This window comes from Strix aluco, chromosome 11 (genome assembly GCF_031877795.1).
Source record: "Strix aluco isolate bStrAlu1 chromosome 11, bStrAlu1.hap1, whole genome shotgun sequence".
NCBI classification, from domain to species: Eukaryota; Metazoa; Chordata; class Aves; order Strigiformes; family Strigidae; genus Strix; species Strix aluco.
Window position 1 is genome coordinate 19,273,113 of NC_133941.1, and position 20,140 is coordinate 19,293,252.

The 20,140-nt window shown below is 36.6% G+C and overlaps 1 protein-coding gene across 18 annotated transcripts in view; it reads left to right on the forward strand.

Annotated features, from left to right (window-relative positions):
- The window catches only part of DOCK3 (dedicator of cytokinesis 3), a 220,784-nt gene that overhangs the window by 16,902 nt on the left and 183,742 nt on the right, over window positions 1-20,140 (forward strand). For all 18 annotated transcript variants that reach the window (XM_074836469.1, XM_074836479.1, XM_074836470.1 and 15 more), the window contains exons 2-4: window positions 3,604-3,687; window positions 14,034-14,074; window positions 16,368-16,423. In XM_074836469.1, the coding sequence (XP_074692570.1) occupies window positions 3,604-3,687; window positions 14,034-14,074; window positions 16,368-16,423 (181 nt within the window). The remainder of the gene's footprint in view (window positions 1-3,603; window positions 3,688-14,033; window positions 14,075-16,367; window positions 16,424-20,140) is intronic.

A 20,140-nucleotide genomic window follows, 5' to 3' on the forward strand; every position in this document is an offset into this window, starting at 1 on the left:
AAAGAATTTCTGTGGGAAGGACAGAAGTCAGTTATTGGAGTCCTCTCTGTAAATTATTTTCTCCAGAATGGTTAAATTATTCTGTATTTCCCATATACATTTGTGTTCATATTTTTCAAATAATACTGCTAAGAAGAATCATGTACCTAAAAGTGACTCCATAAATAAGATCGTGTTGCATAATGCATTTTTAGCTTAACAAACAAGTAACATCCATAACTCTGGAAGTAACCTTTGGAATCATATATCAGACTATAAAACAGCCTCAAATTTCTGGGATTCTGACATAATCAGTAGTTATTTTTACCATTCTTTTTTATGTCAGAGATGTTAAATTGTGTTCCTGTTAAACCGTTTTAACAAGATATGGTTTGGTGTACTGCGTCAATTTGAGTTTTTTAATTTTTCCTGACTTCAGTTTAGTGTGGCTGGAAAGTCAACTACTTGAGATTTGGCTTCTGTTATTTTGAAAATACCCATATTGCTATTCACATACCCTATATATTATTTAAATTGTCAAGCAGGAGAGACTTACATAATTTAGTGATGATTACAAATTTATCAATGAAGGAATTAGATTTCATACTGCTGTATTAAGAATGAGGAACATGAGGTGGATGTTATTTTTGTATGAGAACTTATTTTCCAATTGAGAATGATCATCCAGATTGTATCTAAAGTTGATGGGATCAGTTCATTTCTGTTCTGTGATTTTTGTTTATTCTTTTCTTGACTGAAGTAGACCTAAGAAAAGAGCTTTGGCTATCTTATTAATAGAGTACTCTGAATTCTAAAGAGCTGATTACATATTGATGCAGTAGAGTCCTTATATCAGATTTTCTTTGTGTGACCAGTAGAATCCTTTTATAAATGGGTGGTTTGCATCTATAAACTAACAGATCTATTAGAATTACTTCTTGTAAGCCTAAATATATTGAAGTCATTATTCTTGGCTATATTTTAAGCATTTATTATATCAGCAGTTGAAGAAAAATGGTACTCTCTCTTTTCCTGGTACCTCTCCTTTAGCTTTCATTCCAAACTCAACTTTTTATTGTTACATAATAGGCAAGTATCTGGTGACCAAAGTAGTTGCATCTAGTAGTTGCATCAAATCCAGTTTCTTTCCTGAGTGCATCCCATCCTTTATTCAGTAGTTTTCATGTAGTAAGTAATTGTCATAGGAAGCTAGCTGTTTGCTAATTCAAAGCTTCTAATGCAGGATTAACGTGCAATGATGTTTTTCAGACTCTTTCTTGTTGCACTTAGCTGAGTAAGACCAGTCAGTTGTTAATCTCTCTACAATTCAAGCCTCTCTTTTGTCTACAACCACCAATACTATGTGTCCTGTGACTGGTGTCTCTGTGTCATTATAATATTGGCATGTTCAGAGAAGTTGAAAATGGCCTGGCAATTGGATTTTATCATGTATATGTATTTATTTTTTTTTTAAATAATCACGTAACTAGAATTACTCTCATAAATCAATGTATCTTGTTACTGTATTACCATTTCTCCATTTTTCTGGTGTTTTCAATAGTAGCTTTTTACCCAGGATTTTTGAGACATACTTGAATTTTTTAGTATTTTTGTTGGTCTGAATGGACAAGTCATGTTATTTTAATATAAGACTGTATTTTGCAAACCAGCTAAAAAATAAAAGATGTTTGTACCTTTTTGTTTTGGTAAAATTGTCTATTAGGGAAAAAAGAAAAAAAACCAAACATTCTCTGTATTCAAAGGATACTGCTATGGAAAATACTGGAGGGGCGAGGAGAAGCCATTAGAGGTTTGACTGTGGCCTGCCAGTTAGGTGTTTGGCAGTTGTCAGCGTTCCTGCACTTTGGGAGAAGGATTACGTATTTTTTCTTTGGTTGAAATCCATGTCTATGTTTTCTTCATGGGTGAAGAATGAATCCAGAATGCTGACAAGCTTAGTGTTTTTCTTGGATTATGTTGTGCGCCTTACTCCAGTCTGGAGCCAATTGTTATGTTTCTCCTGTCTCTGATGTAAACAAGAATTTAAAACCTTATTTAACCAGTGGTGACTTCTGTTGGGCTGTATGAGCTGAGAGAACAGTTTAAGCTTGTTGATGGAATCCCTAGTTTTTTCCCTCTTTAATTAAGAGAGACTGCATTGAGTCTCACCGTGGAAGAGCAAACATTTGATGGTTTGGTTCTCTTTAGATTTTGATTCAAATCCTTTCTCATATTACTCTCATCTGTGTGGGTGTTTGCCTGATGTATGTGGTTTGTTCTTTCTTGCCCTTTCTCTTTATGAAATCTGTATATATGGTTGAAACTTGTTTATTTTGGTGGAAGTTTTTTCTATGCTTTTCTTATTATTTCTTGGAAATTCAAGGTTCAAGAAACTTACCTTGTGGTAGATGGTACAGATGATAGTTTCCATGGTGTTTTTCCCCTGGACTTCAGACTTTCTGGTTAACTGCTTTAAGTTGTGCAGAGAGTCTTTAGTCATAAGGGATTCAGTGGCTTTGACATAAAAAGATATTCAGGGAGGAGATGAAATGCAGCTCCATCACATGGGAACATCTCAACCACAGGTTGAGTGTTTGCATTTAAAGGGGAGTATTCTCTTAAGTTGGAAAAAAAGGACAATGCCCACTGGAGGTCACTATTTCAACTCATGGAATTCCACTTGTGCTCTGGGGTGTGTGTAGGTAACATATAGGGTGTACTGTAGCTCAACAACTATTTACTTAGAACAAGGTACTTGAGCAATTAAATTAAATCTCTACCTGAGTGAGTTTTTAAATGCTGATGAACAGGCATTACAGAACTTGGGGGGGGCAGACCTTATTTGCAATTCATCCTTTGTGTTGACATGTCATGTTTCAGGTAACTACCCAGGTCCATGTCTCTATTATTTTTTGATAAATATGGTTAAAGAATATGTCATTATACACTATTTTTTGAAATTTGTTTTTTAAATTGATGTTTATTTAGTAATTTTTAAATTGTATTCATATTTTCTGAAACATTAAGATGGGTTCTTATTTTCTTTCCCTGGTTAATGAAAGCTAAAGATACCTAGAAAAATATTTAATGTACATGTCATGTTAGTGCTTATGAAAAGTGCAGATTCTCATGTATTCTTTTATATATCTACTTAAATCTAATAACATATGGTAATGTAGGATTTTTGCAGTATATGAGTTACACAGATGGTACTTGAAATAGTTTCAACTCGGAGGAAAGTAATTCCTACAGTTGACTTCTTATTATAATCTTTGCAGTTAGGACTGCCTGTTCCATTGATGAATTGTGTAGTAGAGTAAGAATTGTGAGACAAGGAAATCTTTGTATGCAATATGAATCGGGGTTGGTGATTAAAGTGATTACAAGTCTTGCTTAATTAAAAAAATCTTTTAAAACACACAGCTTTTACTTTGCTGCTGAGCTTAATTTCTGATAAGGGCCGAAATAAAGATATCTTGAGGAAAAGTTGGCTAACAGGTTTTCCGGGCAGCTATGTAATAGCTATTTTTATGTCAGGAGTGAGCTAAAGTGCTATGCTTAGAAAAATTCACACAAAGATTCAACCCTCATATGTGTGTCTCTCTGTTTTTCCCCACCCTCTAGTGATATGCAGCTTCCGAGGAGCTGTACCGCAAGGCTTGGTCCTGGAACTAGGTGAAACTGTCCAGATCCTAGAGAAATGTGAAGGTAAGTGTAATGTCCAAGAAGGAATCCCATTTTCTATGTAAGAATATACAAATATCTTAATCTAGCAGATTTTAATAAGTTGTCTGGAAATCATGATGCATCAGATCAAAGCACTTGAATAAAACCTAATCTGACCCACTTTCTTTAGGAATGGCTGAGTGCTGTTGGCACTAATCCAGTCTGATAGGGGGTCAGTGTGTTTTAAGTTAACCATCTGTCCAGAAAATCTTGAACCCTGACCTGATTATTGTGTTGTAATTGGGTCTTACAGTGAATTTTCATCATGTAAAATATATAATCAGTATCTTTTTTTCTATTCTATATTTCCTCAGTATTACTGTTATGCATTTCAATTAAATTTATCAGTGTTTATTATTTAGAAACACATGAAAAATACTAGTTATGAAATAGATTAGCAAATCATTTGGGAACAATACTGGGAAAAAAGAATATGGGTTTAGGGGGGATTTCATTGCATTTATCTTCATGTGATTTTTTTGTACCTAAAGGAAATTGCCATTGTAAATGTTATAACTATAGTTCTTTCTTACATGGTTGGAGATGGCTGTGTGTGAATAAACTGAATGTCCTAATCCTCTGCTTTTTTCATGTGAATAGTGTGGCTGAAGTTGTATTTAAAAGGAGAATGATTTTTATCCTAATGTTCAGGGTGAGCAAGTGGTGTAAAACATGTCTATTGAGAAGTAGGTTGCCAAGGTACAGTGTGAGTACATGTTTCACTATAGTCTGAGGTGGAATAATGTAGCCTTAATGCTGAAGTGTTAAATTCAAAACCAGATCCACAAATTTGAATTCCAAATTAACATTCCACAAAGAGTTGTAGGTTTGGTTTTGTGTTTGGAGATGAAAAATTACTGTAAACTGAATAGTGTTAATGTTGCTACACAAACCTGCTGCATGCTTGTCAGAAGACTGCTTTTCTTCTCATGCCTAGAACTGTCTTTTTCTCTTGATGCTTTTTCTTGTACTCAGGTGTTTAGTTTGTTTACCTACTGGCTTAACTCTTCATGCTAATTTTTCTAGGAAAGTAGTAGCTGCTTCACCTACACTTGTAAAAAAATTTCTGTTGAATGAGAGTTTTGTAGTGCCATAGTGATGTTTAATGCATGAAGAAGCACGTTGTAAACATTACCTGTAGTATTATAGCTGCAAATTATAATGATTTTTAAAAAAACCACATCTGGTGTAATGGGCTAAGCCTTACTTGAGCACTGAGTGATTGTAGTCGTTCTACCAGGTCTTGTGAATTAGTACATTGTGCAAGCTCAGGAAAAATTTATTACTTTGCATAGCATAGTATAACTCTAAGGTAAAACAGTGTTTATTGCTGAAAGCAGTCATAATATTTTCAAACCATTTCTGGTAATCAAGGAAGCTTTCAAAACTCTGGGAAATAAAAGCACAATCTCAAAGGAGCAGCTTGCTTACAGAAAAGCAAAAGGATAATCCAATGTCTCTTTACAGTGTTATAACAATTAGGCTCTGTATATTTCCTTTGCCAGTAGTTTTGAGGATGATTTCTCAAAGGCAATTCATGCCAGTCTTCGAATCACTGAGAAAGGAGGCCCTCAGACAGTGTTTTTCCTGGTTTGAAGGAGGTGTTTGTACAGAGTTTTTTTGGTTTTCTTTAAGCCCTTTATTGTGTCATTTTGGTTGAGGTATATCTTTACCATGGACTTCACATTTATGAAAAGATATATTAATTTTTATAATAACATCTGGAACTTCACAATATGAAACTCATCTGAATATTCAGATGGTCTGTGCTGTAGCTCTTGCATGTGTGAATTATGCAAAAAAAGCACACTAAATGTGCAAAGTAGGTTCTTAAAAGAAAAAAAATAGTCATCGTTTAAGCATTCTTGTCTAAGTGGTTGTTTAACAAGGTCCTTGGTTTGCCTTGCAAATTTAGAATTAAACATACCTCATCTTCTACTTCTGCATTATTTGGTGGGGACTTTTTTGTCCAGACAAACTAGATAAATTAATGTTAACCCGTGCAAATAAGGATCACTGCTGTGGGAGTTGACTGAAGATCCATTGCTGTTTCAGCTTCACTTCTTAGAATAGTTTGTGCACAATTCTCTACAGTAGGGATTTTGCTGTCTGGGTTGAAAGGATTCACGTACACGCAAACCTTTTAGTGACGTGAAGAATGATTTTGGAGACTCACTGAAGAATTCAAGACTGACAAAGATTCAAATACTATCTATACTTCTGAATGTGCTTATTTTTAATCATAATGACTTATTGAATAACTATTATTATTACAGAAGAGCAAGTGCTCTTTTGTAGTGACTGGTGTAAAAAGCACTTGCTGCATTTAGAGCAATTGAATGGAAGAGCAGGGGATTTTCTATAGCAAACTCTTTCGTACCTCCGCAGCTAGGTTTTATATAAATTTTCAGAGTAAAGGAACAAATATATATGCATACACACACACACGTATATATATGCATATTTGTCTCTTTAAGGATAATAAATACGAATACCAATTGATAACTTTAAAAAAATCTGGTTTTGTTGTGGTCGTCTATGCATTTTTTTTAAACAAAATGCAATGAAATAGTCATCTTTGTTATTACGGATCTTGTTCATGTGCTTGAAATTGAAACTTTTGAATTTCACTCAGCGTGCTTTCATACCAGGCCACAAATTGTCTGTATTGCTCTTTTCTAACCCTGTCTAAATCTGACAAATGCCTCCCACTGCCCCCTCCCCCAGTAATTCCATACGACAGGGTTCAAGCCTGACTTAGTGTTTACCTTTCCTCTGAAGCTACCAAAAGCTTCATCCATGTTTTCCTCAAACGTTATGCTGTCTCTAAAGCATGTGATGTTACTAGGGTGATTTTATAGTTACTGTTTGCATGAAGGACTCTGAGATCCTCGACTGGTCTCGCTCAAAGGTAACAAATATTCTTCAAGATATCAGTTGTACGTACACTTGTTTTCACAGCTTTTCCCTCTCTCTGTTCCCCTCTCCGAGCCCTTCCACTTCTGATCTTGCCACTGAGAGGGAATTGACACAGTAAGTGGTGTTCTCTGCTTTACATGCCATACACTGAGGAGGTGAAATGGTATGGCAATAGTATGCTGCCTATAAATGCTGAAAGAGAGTTTTCTTTTGTCAAGTGACAAAGCATGAGCATACTCATTGTTTGAAATACACGTGGACTGTGCGTTCTAAAGAACACCCCATTTTTCAAGTCATATGGCTATTGCCCTGCCTCTGGCAGTAGCTGTGAGTAACTAGTGGCATTCAGAGTAAATTCAGAATGTCTCTTGTCCATTTATTTTTATTGCTAGGGAGCAGTTTTCTTTAGATTAAAAATGCTACAACTTCAGTGACTTTAACTATTACCTTGAGACTCTTATATATTCACTGAAGAAAAGAAACACTAGCTCATGCCTGAAGCACCAGTTAAAAGAACATTATTTTACCCATGCAAATTCTGGTATTCACACAACTATTTATTTACATGGTTTTAGTGTGTGTGTGTGTTAATAATAGTGTTCTTAAGCCATGCATGTAATACATTTAAAGTTTCCCTCTGTTATTCCAGCAGTGACAGCATGGTTGAATGAAGGCTTTCCAGTATTTGGGACACTTAAGCAGCAGATACAGCCTGAAATTAAGGTTTTTTGTTAAATTCTTGAAAAATTCAATGTACTTAAGAAGTGATATCTTTGCCACGTTTCCAAGTTGTACCATAGAGATGAGTGAGGAATCGCACTTCAGACTGTCACTGCTGTGGGAGCAGTGCAGGTTTCCTTCCACCTGGAGTTGGGAGCTGTCCTGTGGCTGGTTGGGCCAAACTGACTCACTCCCAGTAGTTTGGGTTTAACCTTAGAAAGATGCCTCCAGTGAGATATCCCTTTTCTTCTTTGCCTTTTTTCGTTTTTCATCCCTTTTCATCCCTTTTCCTCTTTGCCTTTTGTGGAGTGTGCCAGTGGAACTGAAGACTCTTGGACCCACACAGCTGCTGCGGAAGATCTTGCCTGGCAATTCAAACTAGTCTTTTGGAGCACAGGAATAGCTTCTTGATGGCCCTCTCTTTGGCTAACACCAAGATAAAACACATTCTCTCTCTTCTGCTTTTGTTGTGGCATCTCTGACTGCATTATTAGCATATTCCTGTGGCTCTGCTGGCATGAGGCTGCTCCCTGACGTGGCGTTGGCAGGCAAGGTTGGGTATTCATCTGCTGCTCGTCCTGTCCTGGCACTGCTCAGAGCATCAAGCTCAGAACAGAGTGGTCTTGGCATTGCGTGGTTTCGGCATCAAGAGGCTTTTGCTAAGCACTGTTACCATCCCTCTTCTGGGTCACTTTGAGTGCCTTTAGCTCTGCACAGCAGTTTATATACAGATTAAAAGGTAAAGGCAATTGTTTGTTGGCTAGTATATGCAAAAGATAGCTTTCCTTCAGATTTGAGGGTTACTCACATTACTGCAAAGTATACTTATTTTGGTAGGACAAAGCTCAGTCTGCAGCTGATGCTACTTTATTTAACCCAGATATTTGAGCTTTATTTTCCCAAAAAATAGATCAATACCTTTCAATTAGGACTCTTGTTTTTTCTGCTACTGAGTGCTCAAAGGGACGAGCTTTTTCTATGTGACAGACCTCTTTTTGATTAAGTGGAAATCTAAAAAAGGTTACGAGGCGGCTTTTAGAAAGAATATCATGTTTTGTTCAAGGCACTTTCAAGTAAAGATCAAAAAACGTTGGTAGCTCTTCTAATCGCTCAGATTAAGAGAATGAGATGTGCAGGCCTGCCCCAGAGCTTCTCTTGCAATTTAACTAGGATTGATTGCACTATTGCTGAGACTTGTGAGCGTGATACATCTTTGGAGAGACTGTTTTTCAGTCTTTATCTAAGAGTATGCAGGTTTCTGTAATATGGCTTCAGCTTTCCCACACTATGAATTTCCAAATGTACAGGTAGCTGTAGGTGAAAGACGTGTTATCTACCTAAGCATTTTTTTGATATGTGATGTTGGTATATACATTCACAATCCATTTTTCTGTCCTGGCTCTTCAGAGGCCTTGTTGAATTCTAGGGTTCGGAGGAGCTAAGCAGGAAGCCTAATACTTCTTATAGCAGAAGAAGCCCTAGAAACAAAGTGAAGGACAGACACTTTCTTGCATATATTGCTAAGTAATTTAGCTTTTATTACTGGCCTGCAAATAACCTACAGTGTGAATATATGTATAGACAATGCATTTTGAATAAAAAGTTATGAGCAAGTGGTGTTCTTAACGTGCGGGGGAACAGGCATAATGGCATACTTTTTGTTTTTTCTCCACTTTTATTACTATGGAAGTAATTCTTCTTGCAGCTCTTTGAGTGATTATTTGCTGTGTAGGGTATACAGAGGGCAGAGCTGTCGATCAGCCTACTCTTCACTTTTCTTAGCTTGTATCAAATATCGTTAGATGGTATTGAAAAAGGCAGCTGTAAAGGCTTGTGGTTTTTTCCTGGGTTCTATGTTCCACCTTAGAAACATGATGTTTAGACTCTATGGTAGGTTTAGCTGGAATGAATCACTGTGCAGTGTGGCTGTATTGCTGCAGGTAGTCTGCTTGGTTTATCTACTGCACTGTGCGGTAGAATCCATGTAAAAGCAGAGTTGGATAGGGCTTTAAGATACAGTGACTTGTCCAGAGCACACTGGAATGGATATGATTTATTCCATTTTCTTCTACAGTACTTGGATGAAACCTTTGTCTTGGGCATACTGAGAATGTAAAGCATGAGGTGTTCAAAATCAGTTAGATTAGGAAAGTGTATGCAATTCCTGCACTGACAGTTTCTGCTTTACTGAGGCATTATGTCTATCATACTGTCGGTTTCTGTGAAGCAAACAAAAAGATTTGCACCTCTATTCATCAAAATTTATCAAGTACCTGGCTTTGTCGTGACACTTACCCAGAAATACATGTCAGCACAACATTAAGATGGCCAAATGGCTGCATTCATCTCCAGCTTCTCACAAATGTTCAGATGGAACAGTGCTTTCTTTAGTTGTTATTGTGCTATGGCGTAAGCAGTAGGCTCATCCTGTGCCTATCTTCCTGCGTGAACAAAGAAAGAGAAAACCAGTTTTCTTGCAGTGTTATCTGTATCACCGAAGGTATTTTTTGCTTGTTCTAGGATGTCTTGGTCATTTTATCTACTTTATTTTTGACTATGATGTAATACTTGAAATGCATCAGACCTGTTTGGGATACATTTCATGGTCTCTGTCTTATCCTGAATAGGATGTTGCTTAGAATGGTGGTTCTATTAGACTAATTTTTGGTGTTCTTACAGTAAATGATGTTATATGGTATGGAATATCCCTTTGGCTGATTCAGGTCAGCTGTCCCAGCAGTGGCCCCTCCCAACTTCTTGCCTACCCCTAGCCTGCTCGCTGGGTGTGGCACATTGGGAAAAAGAGAAAGCCTTCATGGTTACAAGCACTGTTCAGCAATAGTGGAAGTGTTGGTCTCTTACCTGCAGCGTTTTAGCCACAAATCCAAAACACAGCACCAGACAGGCTGATGTGGAGGAAGTTAGCTCCATCCCAGCCAGACCCAGTATGGTGATTCATTTTTTGAAAAACAGTTAGAATTATCTGTCTTCTTTTCCCTAGGTCATCCACTAGGTCAAGCAGTTTGAGAATGTTCTTAGCTGTCAGGAAAGGAAATGGGGGGATGCACTGTGTGCATGAAGCACAGTCTTTATAGAGATTTGTAGGTGTTCTAGCTGTGGTCTTACACCTTAACTTCATCTGTCCTCAAATTCTTATTAGTTGCTAATAATTACTAGATGGTAATCTGTTCAAATTGTGAATACTCATGATTGTTGTTTCGGATTAATTTATTCACAAAATTCTTGTCACTTCACAAGCCTTGTTTTTCGGCTTCTTCATTTTAAATCCCATCTTTTTCACCATTTCATTGAAGTCAGTACTCTTTAAAGGGCATGTATCACTAGAAAATGAATGCCATAATTCTAAAGTATTAACAATTAATTATTTGTAGTACAGTAACATCTAAAAACATTAGTCAATATTGAGGTCTGTGTAGTGCACTATTAGCTGAAGCACCTGCCCAGATTTGATGACTATCGTGATTAAATCCTCCAAAATAAATGTTTTTTAAAATATATGATTAGATCAATATTAATCTATTTAAGACTAATTCCAGAATGAAGGTTTAGTTCATTTTAGTGAATAATGTAATGCAGATGCAATTTTCTAAATGTGTTTTTAAAAAAAACGTTTGTACCTTTTCTCATAGCTTTTACTTTGAGATAACGAACGAGTTTTTGTGATGTTCATTGTAAGCAAATAAGGAATTACATCTTACAACTTGGTGCTTTCAGATTCTGGTGAGCTTTTCTTTCTACTGTGTCTTGCATGGAGTTGGAAGAAAGGATATGGTGTAGCACTCAAGGATATGGTGTAGTTGAGAACTGGCAATGTTAGGTTAATGGTTGTACTAGGTGATCTTCAAGGTCTTTCCAACCTAGATGATTCTGTGATTCTGTGAAACTTAAAATAGAGAAGGAGAATTCTAAAAATATTATACCACTCTGAAAAATTAAAAAGAAATGAAAACTAAGATCTGGAGAGCACAGTCTACAAGATTAAAGGGAAATATACCACTTTTCAAATTTATAAAAATACCTACAAAATGGGAAGTCGACAGAATGTTTTCCATATTCTCCAAAAGAAAAAATCCTGGATTCAAATAGCAGTGAAGAAAGTTCAGGTTATAATCTCCCCTTGACTTAAATATTTTAGGTTCTCAAGTACTATACCAAAATGTTACTGTTATGTGCAGTTTTCTTGGCCAGTGTTGATCAGTGGAAGAAATTTCTTCTAAAAAGAAGCCTGTGCAACACTACCACTTTCAAACTGGTCTGTGTGGAGTAGGAGTAACAGAAATATACTCTGTTTCCTTGGAATATTGTGCAGAAATACCTTGGAATTCAGGTTTTGTGGAAGTTGTATAGATCATTTTCTACAGGCAAGGAGTGCTGTATTATTCAGTCCAGGTAATTAATCATTGGACACTTTAACAGACTAAACATCTGCAAGGAGAGGTTTAGAGACTTTGCTTGGATGAGCTAGATGATTTCTCAGGGGTCTTTCCATTCCTGTTGTGTACAACTCTGTAAACATACCTTTTCGGCTTTGAAGATTTGTTTTGGGATTAAGAACAGGAAACTCAAAAATAAGGTAGTTTTTTGGAAGTGTTTCATCCCCTGCCCTGCACATCTAAATCATTAATAGACACCTGCTTTATTGGGTTTTGTTCTAACTTTTACAGTTCTGTTCACAAACTTAGATAAAACCACTTTTTTTTTTTTTTTTACTGAGAAGTTTACTGAGAAGTTTGCCATTTTACATTTACTGAGAAGTTTGCCATTCCGTTTGTCTTAAAGCTTAAAATGTATGTTTATTCCTAAGGTACAGACTCCTCGAATATAGAAGTTAGCAGCATGCTGTATTTAATATTGGTAACAATGAATCACAGGATAAATGCATTTATTTTTTTCTGTGACCTTAAAAATATGTAGCATCTGTTACTCAAAAGCAGGTGTTGGAGGCACAGTTGTGTGGAGTTTCAGAAATTACTCATTTTAAGGATCTGTATGTGGTGTTTGTGCATATATGTTTATATTGATATGATTGCTGTGAAGCATGATCAGCTAAGAAATAAATTGAAACCAAAATTTTATTTTTTAATATAAGCAATAATTTCATGGGAAAATAAATCTTTGTTATGTTCTATCTTCATGAGAAGTGTGAGAAGGTTGTGTAATAAAAAAGATGGATTTTCCATACTAAGATTTGCAAATGTCTTAAATTCATTATTTTCCTTTATATTGACTCAGATTTCATTTAAAAAAATAATAATTCAAGACTAGCAGGCTGTCTTTAACAAATTCAAGGCCCTCTTCCCCACTTCTGAGCCTCTAAATAAGACTCATATCATAATTCAGCCAAATATGAAGTCCTTTTTCCAAGACATACAGAATACACAGTTATTTTGTTCTGTTCTTCTCCATAGCAAATTACTGACAAGTTTTCCTAGTGCTCTTTTAAATGCTGCAGATACTAAATTATATCTGTCCTCTGCAGGGGAAGGAGGAAAAAAAAAAGTAGGAAGTTGCTGGAAAACCTAGAGGAATTTTTATGGAAAGTGGATTTAGACTATATGAAATTGTTGGGTTTTGGCAAGTTTGAGTTGTTGCCTGTCTGAATAGTGGCTGCAGCAGATAGAAGCGTGACGTGCAGGCAGTTGAACTTGCTGCTGGTGTAGTAGCCGGGCCTGGCCAACTTTGCCCACAAATTTCTGATGTCCAGGGGTGGCCGGACCTCCTCCATAGAGCTCGCACCCTGGCACTCTTCATTGCCCGTGATCCTGTTCCAGGCTCAGGTCATAACGGTTAGCTTTATGTTGTGGGGCTGAAGCATTAGACCCAGATAGGAGGACAGCAGCATATTTTTAACAAGAATTCAAGGCAGTTTTGTGTGTCTTATGGAGTGGAACAGCCAGCTCATCCACAGTGATGACTGAAGTGTGCTCCTTTTCCACTGTTAAACTGGATGGTGTTTTCAGCCCTTTTTTCCTGATTAATCTTGCATGGAGTGACATTACTTTCACCTGTGTAAAATAGGAGTAATTTGGTTCTGCTCTTTAACTTGTAGCTTTTGCAGCTTTGGCTTTTATTCCTGATTTATTGTTCTGTCTGGGGGTGTTAACTGATAGGGGATACAAGAATAATTGGGTTTGTGAAATTAGATCCTAAAGTCTGTTCTCTAGTCTCACAGACATACATAAGACCAGACATGTGCAAAGGATTGACATTTGTTTAAACAATATTAGAAATGTATGATAATGACTTTTCCTGTCTTTAAAAGGACAGGTTTTTGAAGTCTGGAGATTTTGTTAAGATACACATTACAAAGACTCATGTACCACCAGCGTGTAAGAAAAACATTCAGTACAGTTACTGCAGGAGCACTGAATGCATCTTTGCCACAGTGGCTAACGATTGTGAGCACAGTGACTAAGTATACTAAGCTGCTTTTATTCCTGGTGGGAAGGAGCATTCCGGGTTATTAATTGCTTGTCATCATTGCAGAGCAAAAGAATAATAATAAAAAAACCCAAACTGAAATAAAAAAACCCTTTAAAAAGTTTGACCTATGTGAGGCATAGCTGGTTTTTGAAATGATCTCAGTAACTGCATAGTTTTCAGTCATTTGCTTCTGTCTAAAGTAAGCAATGCCACAAATTAATATAGTGTGTTTTGTCTGGTTTTAGGCTGGTACAGAGGTGTTTCCATTAAGAAGCCCAATGTAAAGGTAAGTGTGAATACCTTTTTTTTTAATCTAGTGTAAGAATATATCTGTTTTGCTGTTGAACCCAGTAAACTTTTCTTTTCCTTACCCCTGAGGATTTTACTTCTCTAACTCTTTTCCTGTGGGAGGATTGGATTTATTTGCTAAATTGAGAGAACAGCACTCATTAGTCACCCAAAGGATCAGAAACCTTCCTGACATGTAACATGTAATCTTTCCAGCATTTATAAATCTCATCCAATTTGATCCTCTCCATGCTACTCCCCTAAGAAAAGCATAGGTGGGTGATCTTGCACTGCTTAATTCAGGATTTTTAAAGAACACATTTAATAATTTACATTATTAATCTAAGACAACTTTGAAAAAAGTTTGATGAAAAAGGATACTGTAAGTTTGTTCTTTTTTTCAAATTTTTAGAGTTTAACCACTGTATTTGGTTATTTTCCAGTCATATCCCTGTTTTGCTCTTGGGGAACTTTTTTGGCTGTTCTGATGTGAATTTTTTGTGAGTGCATGTATATTTTTGTAAACATGTAAATAGTTGCTTCTATGTAAGCATCACTTCATTGTCTTTTGGTTTAAATATACCTTGTATTTAAAGAGTACCAGATTCCTCATTTTTACCTGTATTATGGAATATAATGTTACCCATATTAAGTTTTCATGACTATACTACTTTTTAATGGAAAAGCCTACATTCATTGTGTGTTTATTGGTACGTCTGCTTGTGTATATGTTCAGTTTTGACAGGAGAGCACTTCAAGCCTTCCTTGGTTTCTTAGGTAACCAGCACAGGATCACAGAAATAAACAGCATTAACTGGAAGTGAACCAAACAAGAAACTGAAGTAGCAGTTCTTCTTTTTCCAGATTATTGTGTGCCTGAAAGCATGCACATTTACTTTTTTTTCCTGATGAAGCCATTCCTGTTAGATTCATCTTTCTTCCTTCTGCGATTTCAGTCTTGCCTATCAAAGAAGGATTTTTTTCTTAGCATTTTGAATCATCTTTACTTAGTATTCCTTTCAACCCGTCCATGAAAATTTTTCTTCCTAAATTGTACAGTTTTAAATCTCAGAAAATTTAAAGCCCACAGTCGATGACTGACATTTTTGTCAGAGGCTGTCAGCTGGTTTTTAACCTGAAGATTACCGATGCTGATCCTGTATTCCCCACTGAAGTGCAGGCTTACCGTTATTACACACTCAGTTTGCTCTGAGGATTCAGGACTGTGCATTTTACGGAGATAATGGAATGCTATGAAAAGTTTGGTTTAAATGCCCTCTTTTCCCCATGTCTCATCACCAAGAACACAATGGCACAGGCAAGGTTAGAATCCAGCCGTCATGGGAACAGCAAAAGGCAAATAACCAGAGCTAACCCAAGTGGGTTTAAACAGCTTTTTGTTGAAAGGAGGGAGGAAAAGAATAGCTCCAGGGTATGCAAGTAATAGAATACTTCTTTCCTTAGTGAAAGATTGGTATTGGGGCTAGGCACAAATTTGGTGGTGGGCTTTTTGTTTTGTTCCTTTTTTAAACCTACACCCTTGTCATCTTATGTGATGTAGCGTACCGAAACAGAGGCCTGGGCTGGAAGCATACTGGTGCTATGCTGCAGACTGTATAATAGTCACTTTTCTGGCTGTCCCGGCTAGCTTACATCTCTCTGGTAAATGTTCCTGGTAGTTACATCTGTTAGTCATTCCTTTCTGCTAACTGCCAGCTGTTCTTTGAATTCTTCCTACTTGTCACACCTTTTTCCTGCTTGCTCATCACCTGTTAGTGGATTATGGGGCTCACACAGTCTTTGCAGTAGGAAGACAGTTGACTACACTTAAATATTTTTTTTTAAATCAATCTTGTCCCTACCAAGGCAACTGCATAGGATTAGTGACACCTTTTAATTTGGCCCTAGTTGACTTACCCATGACTTTTATACCAGGGCATATTTCCCATACAACACTGTTTCTGAATACTTCAGAAGTTTTGGGGAATGAAAAGTACTCAGCCTGCATCTTTTATTACATTTTTATTTAATAGACTTGCAAAACTTCCTTATTAAGAAATTGGTCTTTCAAGATTTGATTCAGTGTGCTGTCCTGTTCTAAGATGGATTAAAATGATCAATTGCGACTGATTTGAATGTTGACTTTTGACTGTGGCAGCTTCTTTGATACAGCATTAGACTTTTAGGGGTTTTTTAATAGCTATATAGGCAATTATTTATTGTGGCTTAGGATTTAAATGCTAAAAATTGCAAATATATTTTTCAAACTTACAAACTTTTTTCTCTTGCAGGGGATTTTTCCTGCAAACTATATCCACTTGAAAAAGGCAATCGTCAGTAACAGAGGGTGAGTATTTTTCCTTCTTGCTAAGAAGCTGCAGTGCTTCTCATCGAGAAGGGAATCTAAGAAATAGTTATTAAAACTAACAGAATGGTTTTAGTTCATTGTGTCTTTCGTGTTTATTAGGTTTTGAAAATTAAATGTAGTTCTAGAGAGCTTTAGGGTTTTTTGTTTCTTGATATAGCAAGAATCAATTCTGTTGGTTACTCCTGTTCACTTTTGCTCATAAAGTTGTAACTTCGGAAGTATCACCTGAAACACACACATGTGAAAGAACTCTGTTTACATTTTTCATTTGTGCTTGCATTCTCACTGGCAAAATTCTGTATGTTCCCATTTGTACGGAGGCACCAGTATGTAGAAATCGGATCTTGTGTATCAACAGATTTTCACTGAGACATAGCTGACAAGGTAGCTATGTTACTTTGAAACTTTTCAAAAGGATCCAAGAATGGCTGAAGTACACTCTGCTGAAAATATGTTACCTTCGCTGTCTCTATATATAGTTCATATGTTGCTAGAGGTAGGTTTAATTTAGTTAATGTGAATAGCAATGCTGATGGCGACATGAGGTCAGAGATTTTGCTATGTGCAGCCTATATAGCCTGCAGAGTTGCCTGGGAGATTAACTGAGACTACTGAAATCAATATCTTGTGTCTTCACTGCTGCTCTTATCTGCGTATTCTAGATTAAGGTCACTGTGGGGAGATTTATAAATGCAGCATTTCAGTGACCCAAGGCAACAAATTAAATGTGAAAGATAAAACATATTAAGTGGCATTTAGAGAAGTACCTGTAGAAAAATATGTGACTTCTCATAGTCTTGAATTGTATATTTATCCTGAAAGGGACTGAGGAAATATGGTAAGGGCAACTGTAATACTGATTCTTCATAACTTTGGGGTGTAATAAAATTATATATATAGCATAGAATGACTACTCCTAATGTGTACTCTCCTTAGGGAGAAGACCAGTTTCCTGTAAACTGTAGTTAATTAATACTTGATGTTAGTTCAGAACTTGTAAAGGCCAACTAGTTCAGGATATTTAGATACTTACTAGGAAGGCTGATGTACTTTTTAAAAATAAATATCAAAGGCTGGTGTACCAATTGATACAACAGAATGTAATACAGTTCTGAACCAGAGATCATGTTTATTTCATCGTTTGGTAAAAGAAATTCTGTCCCTGTATTTAAAAATATATTCAAAGTACCAGTTTAAACACTTGTGAAATAATAGCGCATGGTATATAGTGTTCTTATATTTGAGTCATAGACCTGAAGTAATGTCATCAATATGTGGGTATAATGAAGTGCAGGGTTATAGGAATGCAAAGCATTGAATTAACATGGTTTAATGTAGTCCTGATGTGCATTCTCTTTAAATCCAACCATACCGTTGAAGGCTAGTCTTCCAAAATGTTTTATTTTTCACTGATGACAAAAGTCTGTAAATCCACTTTAAAAAATAATCTTCAGAAGAATGTCTTCCTTTGGTTTTGATTGTTCCCCCCTTATTAGCTAAAGTGTATTGTGTGATTCCTTTTGATTCTTTAGTTTTCTGTGATTTCTAAAAGGAATGTTGAACTGTTTTGAATCCCTTCCCTGCAATGGCATTTTACAGAGATCTGAAAAGAACTGAGTTTTCAGCTAGAAAGGGTTGTCAGATCATTTTTAATGTCGTTAATGTCAAGCAAACTTTTGATGATACAAATCAGAATTTTTGTTTAACCACTATAATGATCTTTGAATATGAGCTAAAGAATAGGTGTTGGGATTTTCATCATATTCTTAGTGCCATACTTCAGATCACAAGCATGCTCTGTGGAGCTTTGTTAAAGCATGAATTGAGATTTCCTAGTCTTACTGTAGCCAAATTTAAAGCAAACCAAAAAACAACCAATAAAAAAACCCCCCAAACCAAAAACCAAACCAAAATATTGCAGGAGTAGAACAGAGCACAGTCTCAGATGCCAAGTGTCTGTCAGTGTTTCAGTTTCTCACAACAAAATGTTGCAATAATAAGGTCACTGACATAATAATAGAAAAAATTGTGACCTGTCTTAGTTTCCTGGTATGTATGTATGGATATGAATAAGTGCTTTCTGGTCACAGCTTTAGTGGGTTGAATGCATACCTGGTATGACTATGACAGGTTTTTAAATAGTGATGTTTCTAGTATATGTGTATTTTGGATCTTAATATAAGAGGTACTTCTGTCACTGATGCGAATATGAGTTTTTAGTAGTTTGGAAATGAAGAATTGAAGCTTTGGTTTTAAGTTTTCTGTTCCAAGAATCCATAGAGACATACAGTGACAACTTCATCATCCTCTCCCCCATCGCTTGTTACTTTTGGCTTCAGCTAATGTGGCACAATTATTTCTAGTAAGAATTTTCAAAAGGGAAATATTGCCATGGAAGTGTGTGGCTTTTTAAAAATGATTAACTGTGTTCTCTTTAAGGAAAAAAAAAAAAAAAGCCAAAACCAAACAAACCCACAAAAAACCCAACCAACCAAAAAAACCAAAAACCCAACACCTCTCAGAATTATTTACATTTCATTGTTCACATATTTACTTGGTAGCACTCATTTAACTCTGCACAAAGACCAGAAGAAATAGCCTAAACTGGTTATGGAATGGGGAGTTTGTAGCTTCCCTTCAGGAGAATTTCAGAATAACTGTATGCACAGTTGTACTGCTGAGGAGGAAGGGGGGTGATTCTCCTTCATGGTTTTGGATGTGTTGCAGAGGCTGTCTCTCACTTGACACTACTTGTCCCAGACCACCTTTTGAGCCGGTGTTTTTTCAGTACCGCTGCTTTAGGACTTATGGAAAATTGTCCTGATATGCTGTATTTCAGAAATGTGTTGGATTTTTTTGTTGTTTCTTTGTTGCTTGGTTTTTTTTTTTAATTCTTCCTCTTTTTTAAAAAATTGCTGAAAGAGCAAAAGCTTGAAATAGACCTTCTGACACTTGTTTCAGTAATAGCATTCAACATAAAGAGCAAGTAAAGGTGCTAATGGCTCGGATAATATAATGGTATTATAATACATACATTAGTTATCACATTCTTGCATTTCAGTGTGATCAAAGAGAGAGCTATGCTTTGCTGACATGAACCTGCTTGAGCAGGTCCAAAGGATGCCACAAAGATGCTCAGGGGGCTGGACACCTATGAGGACAGTCTGAGAGAGGTGGACTTGTTGAGCTTGGAGAAGAGAAGGCTCTGGGGAGACCTTATTGTGGCCTTTCAATACTTATAAGAAAGATGGGGACAGACTTTTTTGTAGGGCCTGTTGTGACAGGACAAGTGGTAATGGTTTTAAACAAAAAGAGGGTAGATTCAGACTAGATATAAGGAGGATATTTTTTACGCTGAGGGTGGTGAAACATTGGCACAGGGTGCCCGGAGAGGTGGTAGATGCCCCATCCCTGGTAACATTCCAAGTCAGGTTGAACAGGGCTCTGAGCAACCTGATGTAGCTGAAGATGGCCCTGCTCCTTGCAGGGGGGTAGGACTAGATGGCCTTTAAAGGTCCCTTCCAACCCAACCTGTTCTATGATTCTCTTTTAATGGGTATGGAGGATCTTGACCAAAAAGGGACAAGTCCTATTCTTTTGATTAGAGGATAGCTTACTTGGGTTTCATATGCAATACTGAAAAAGTCTTCTGGATAGGGAAGGTTAGATCTTTTGGGTGGTTAGTGATATTGGCTA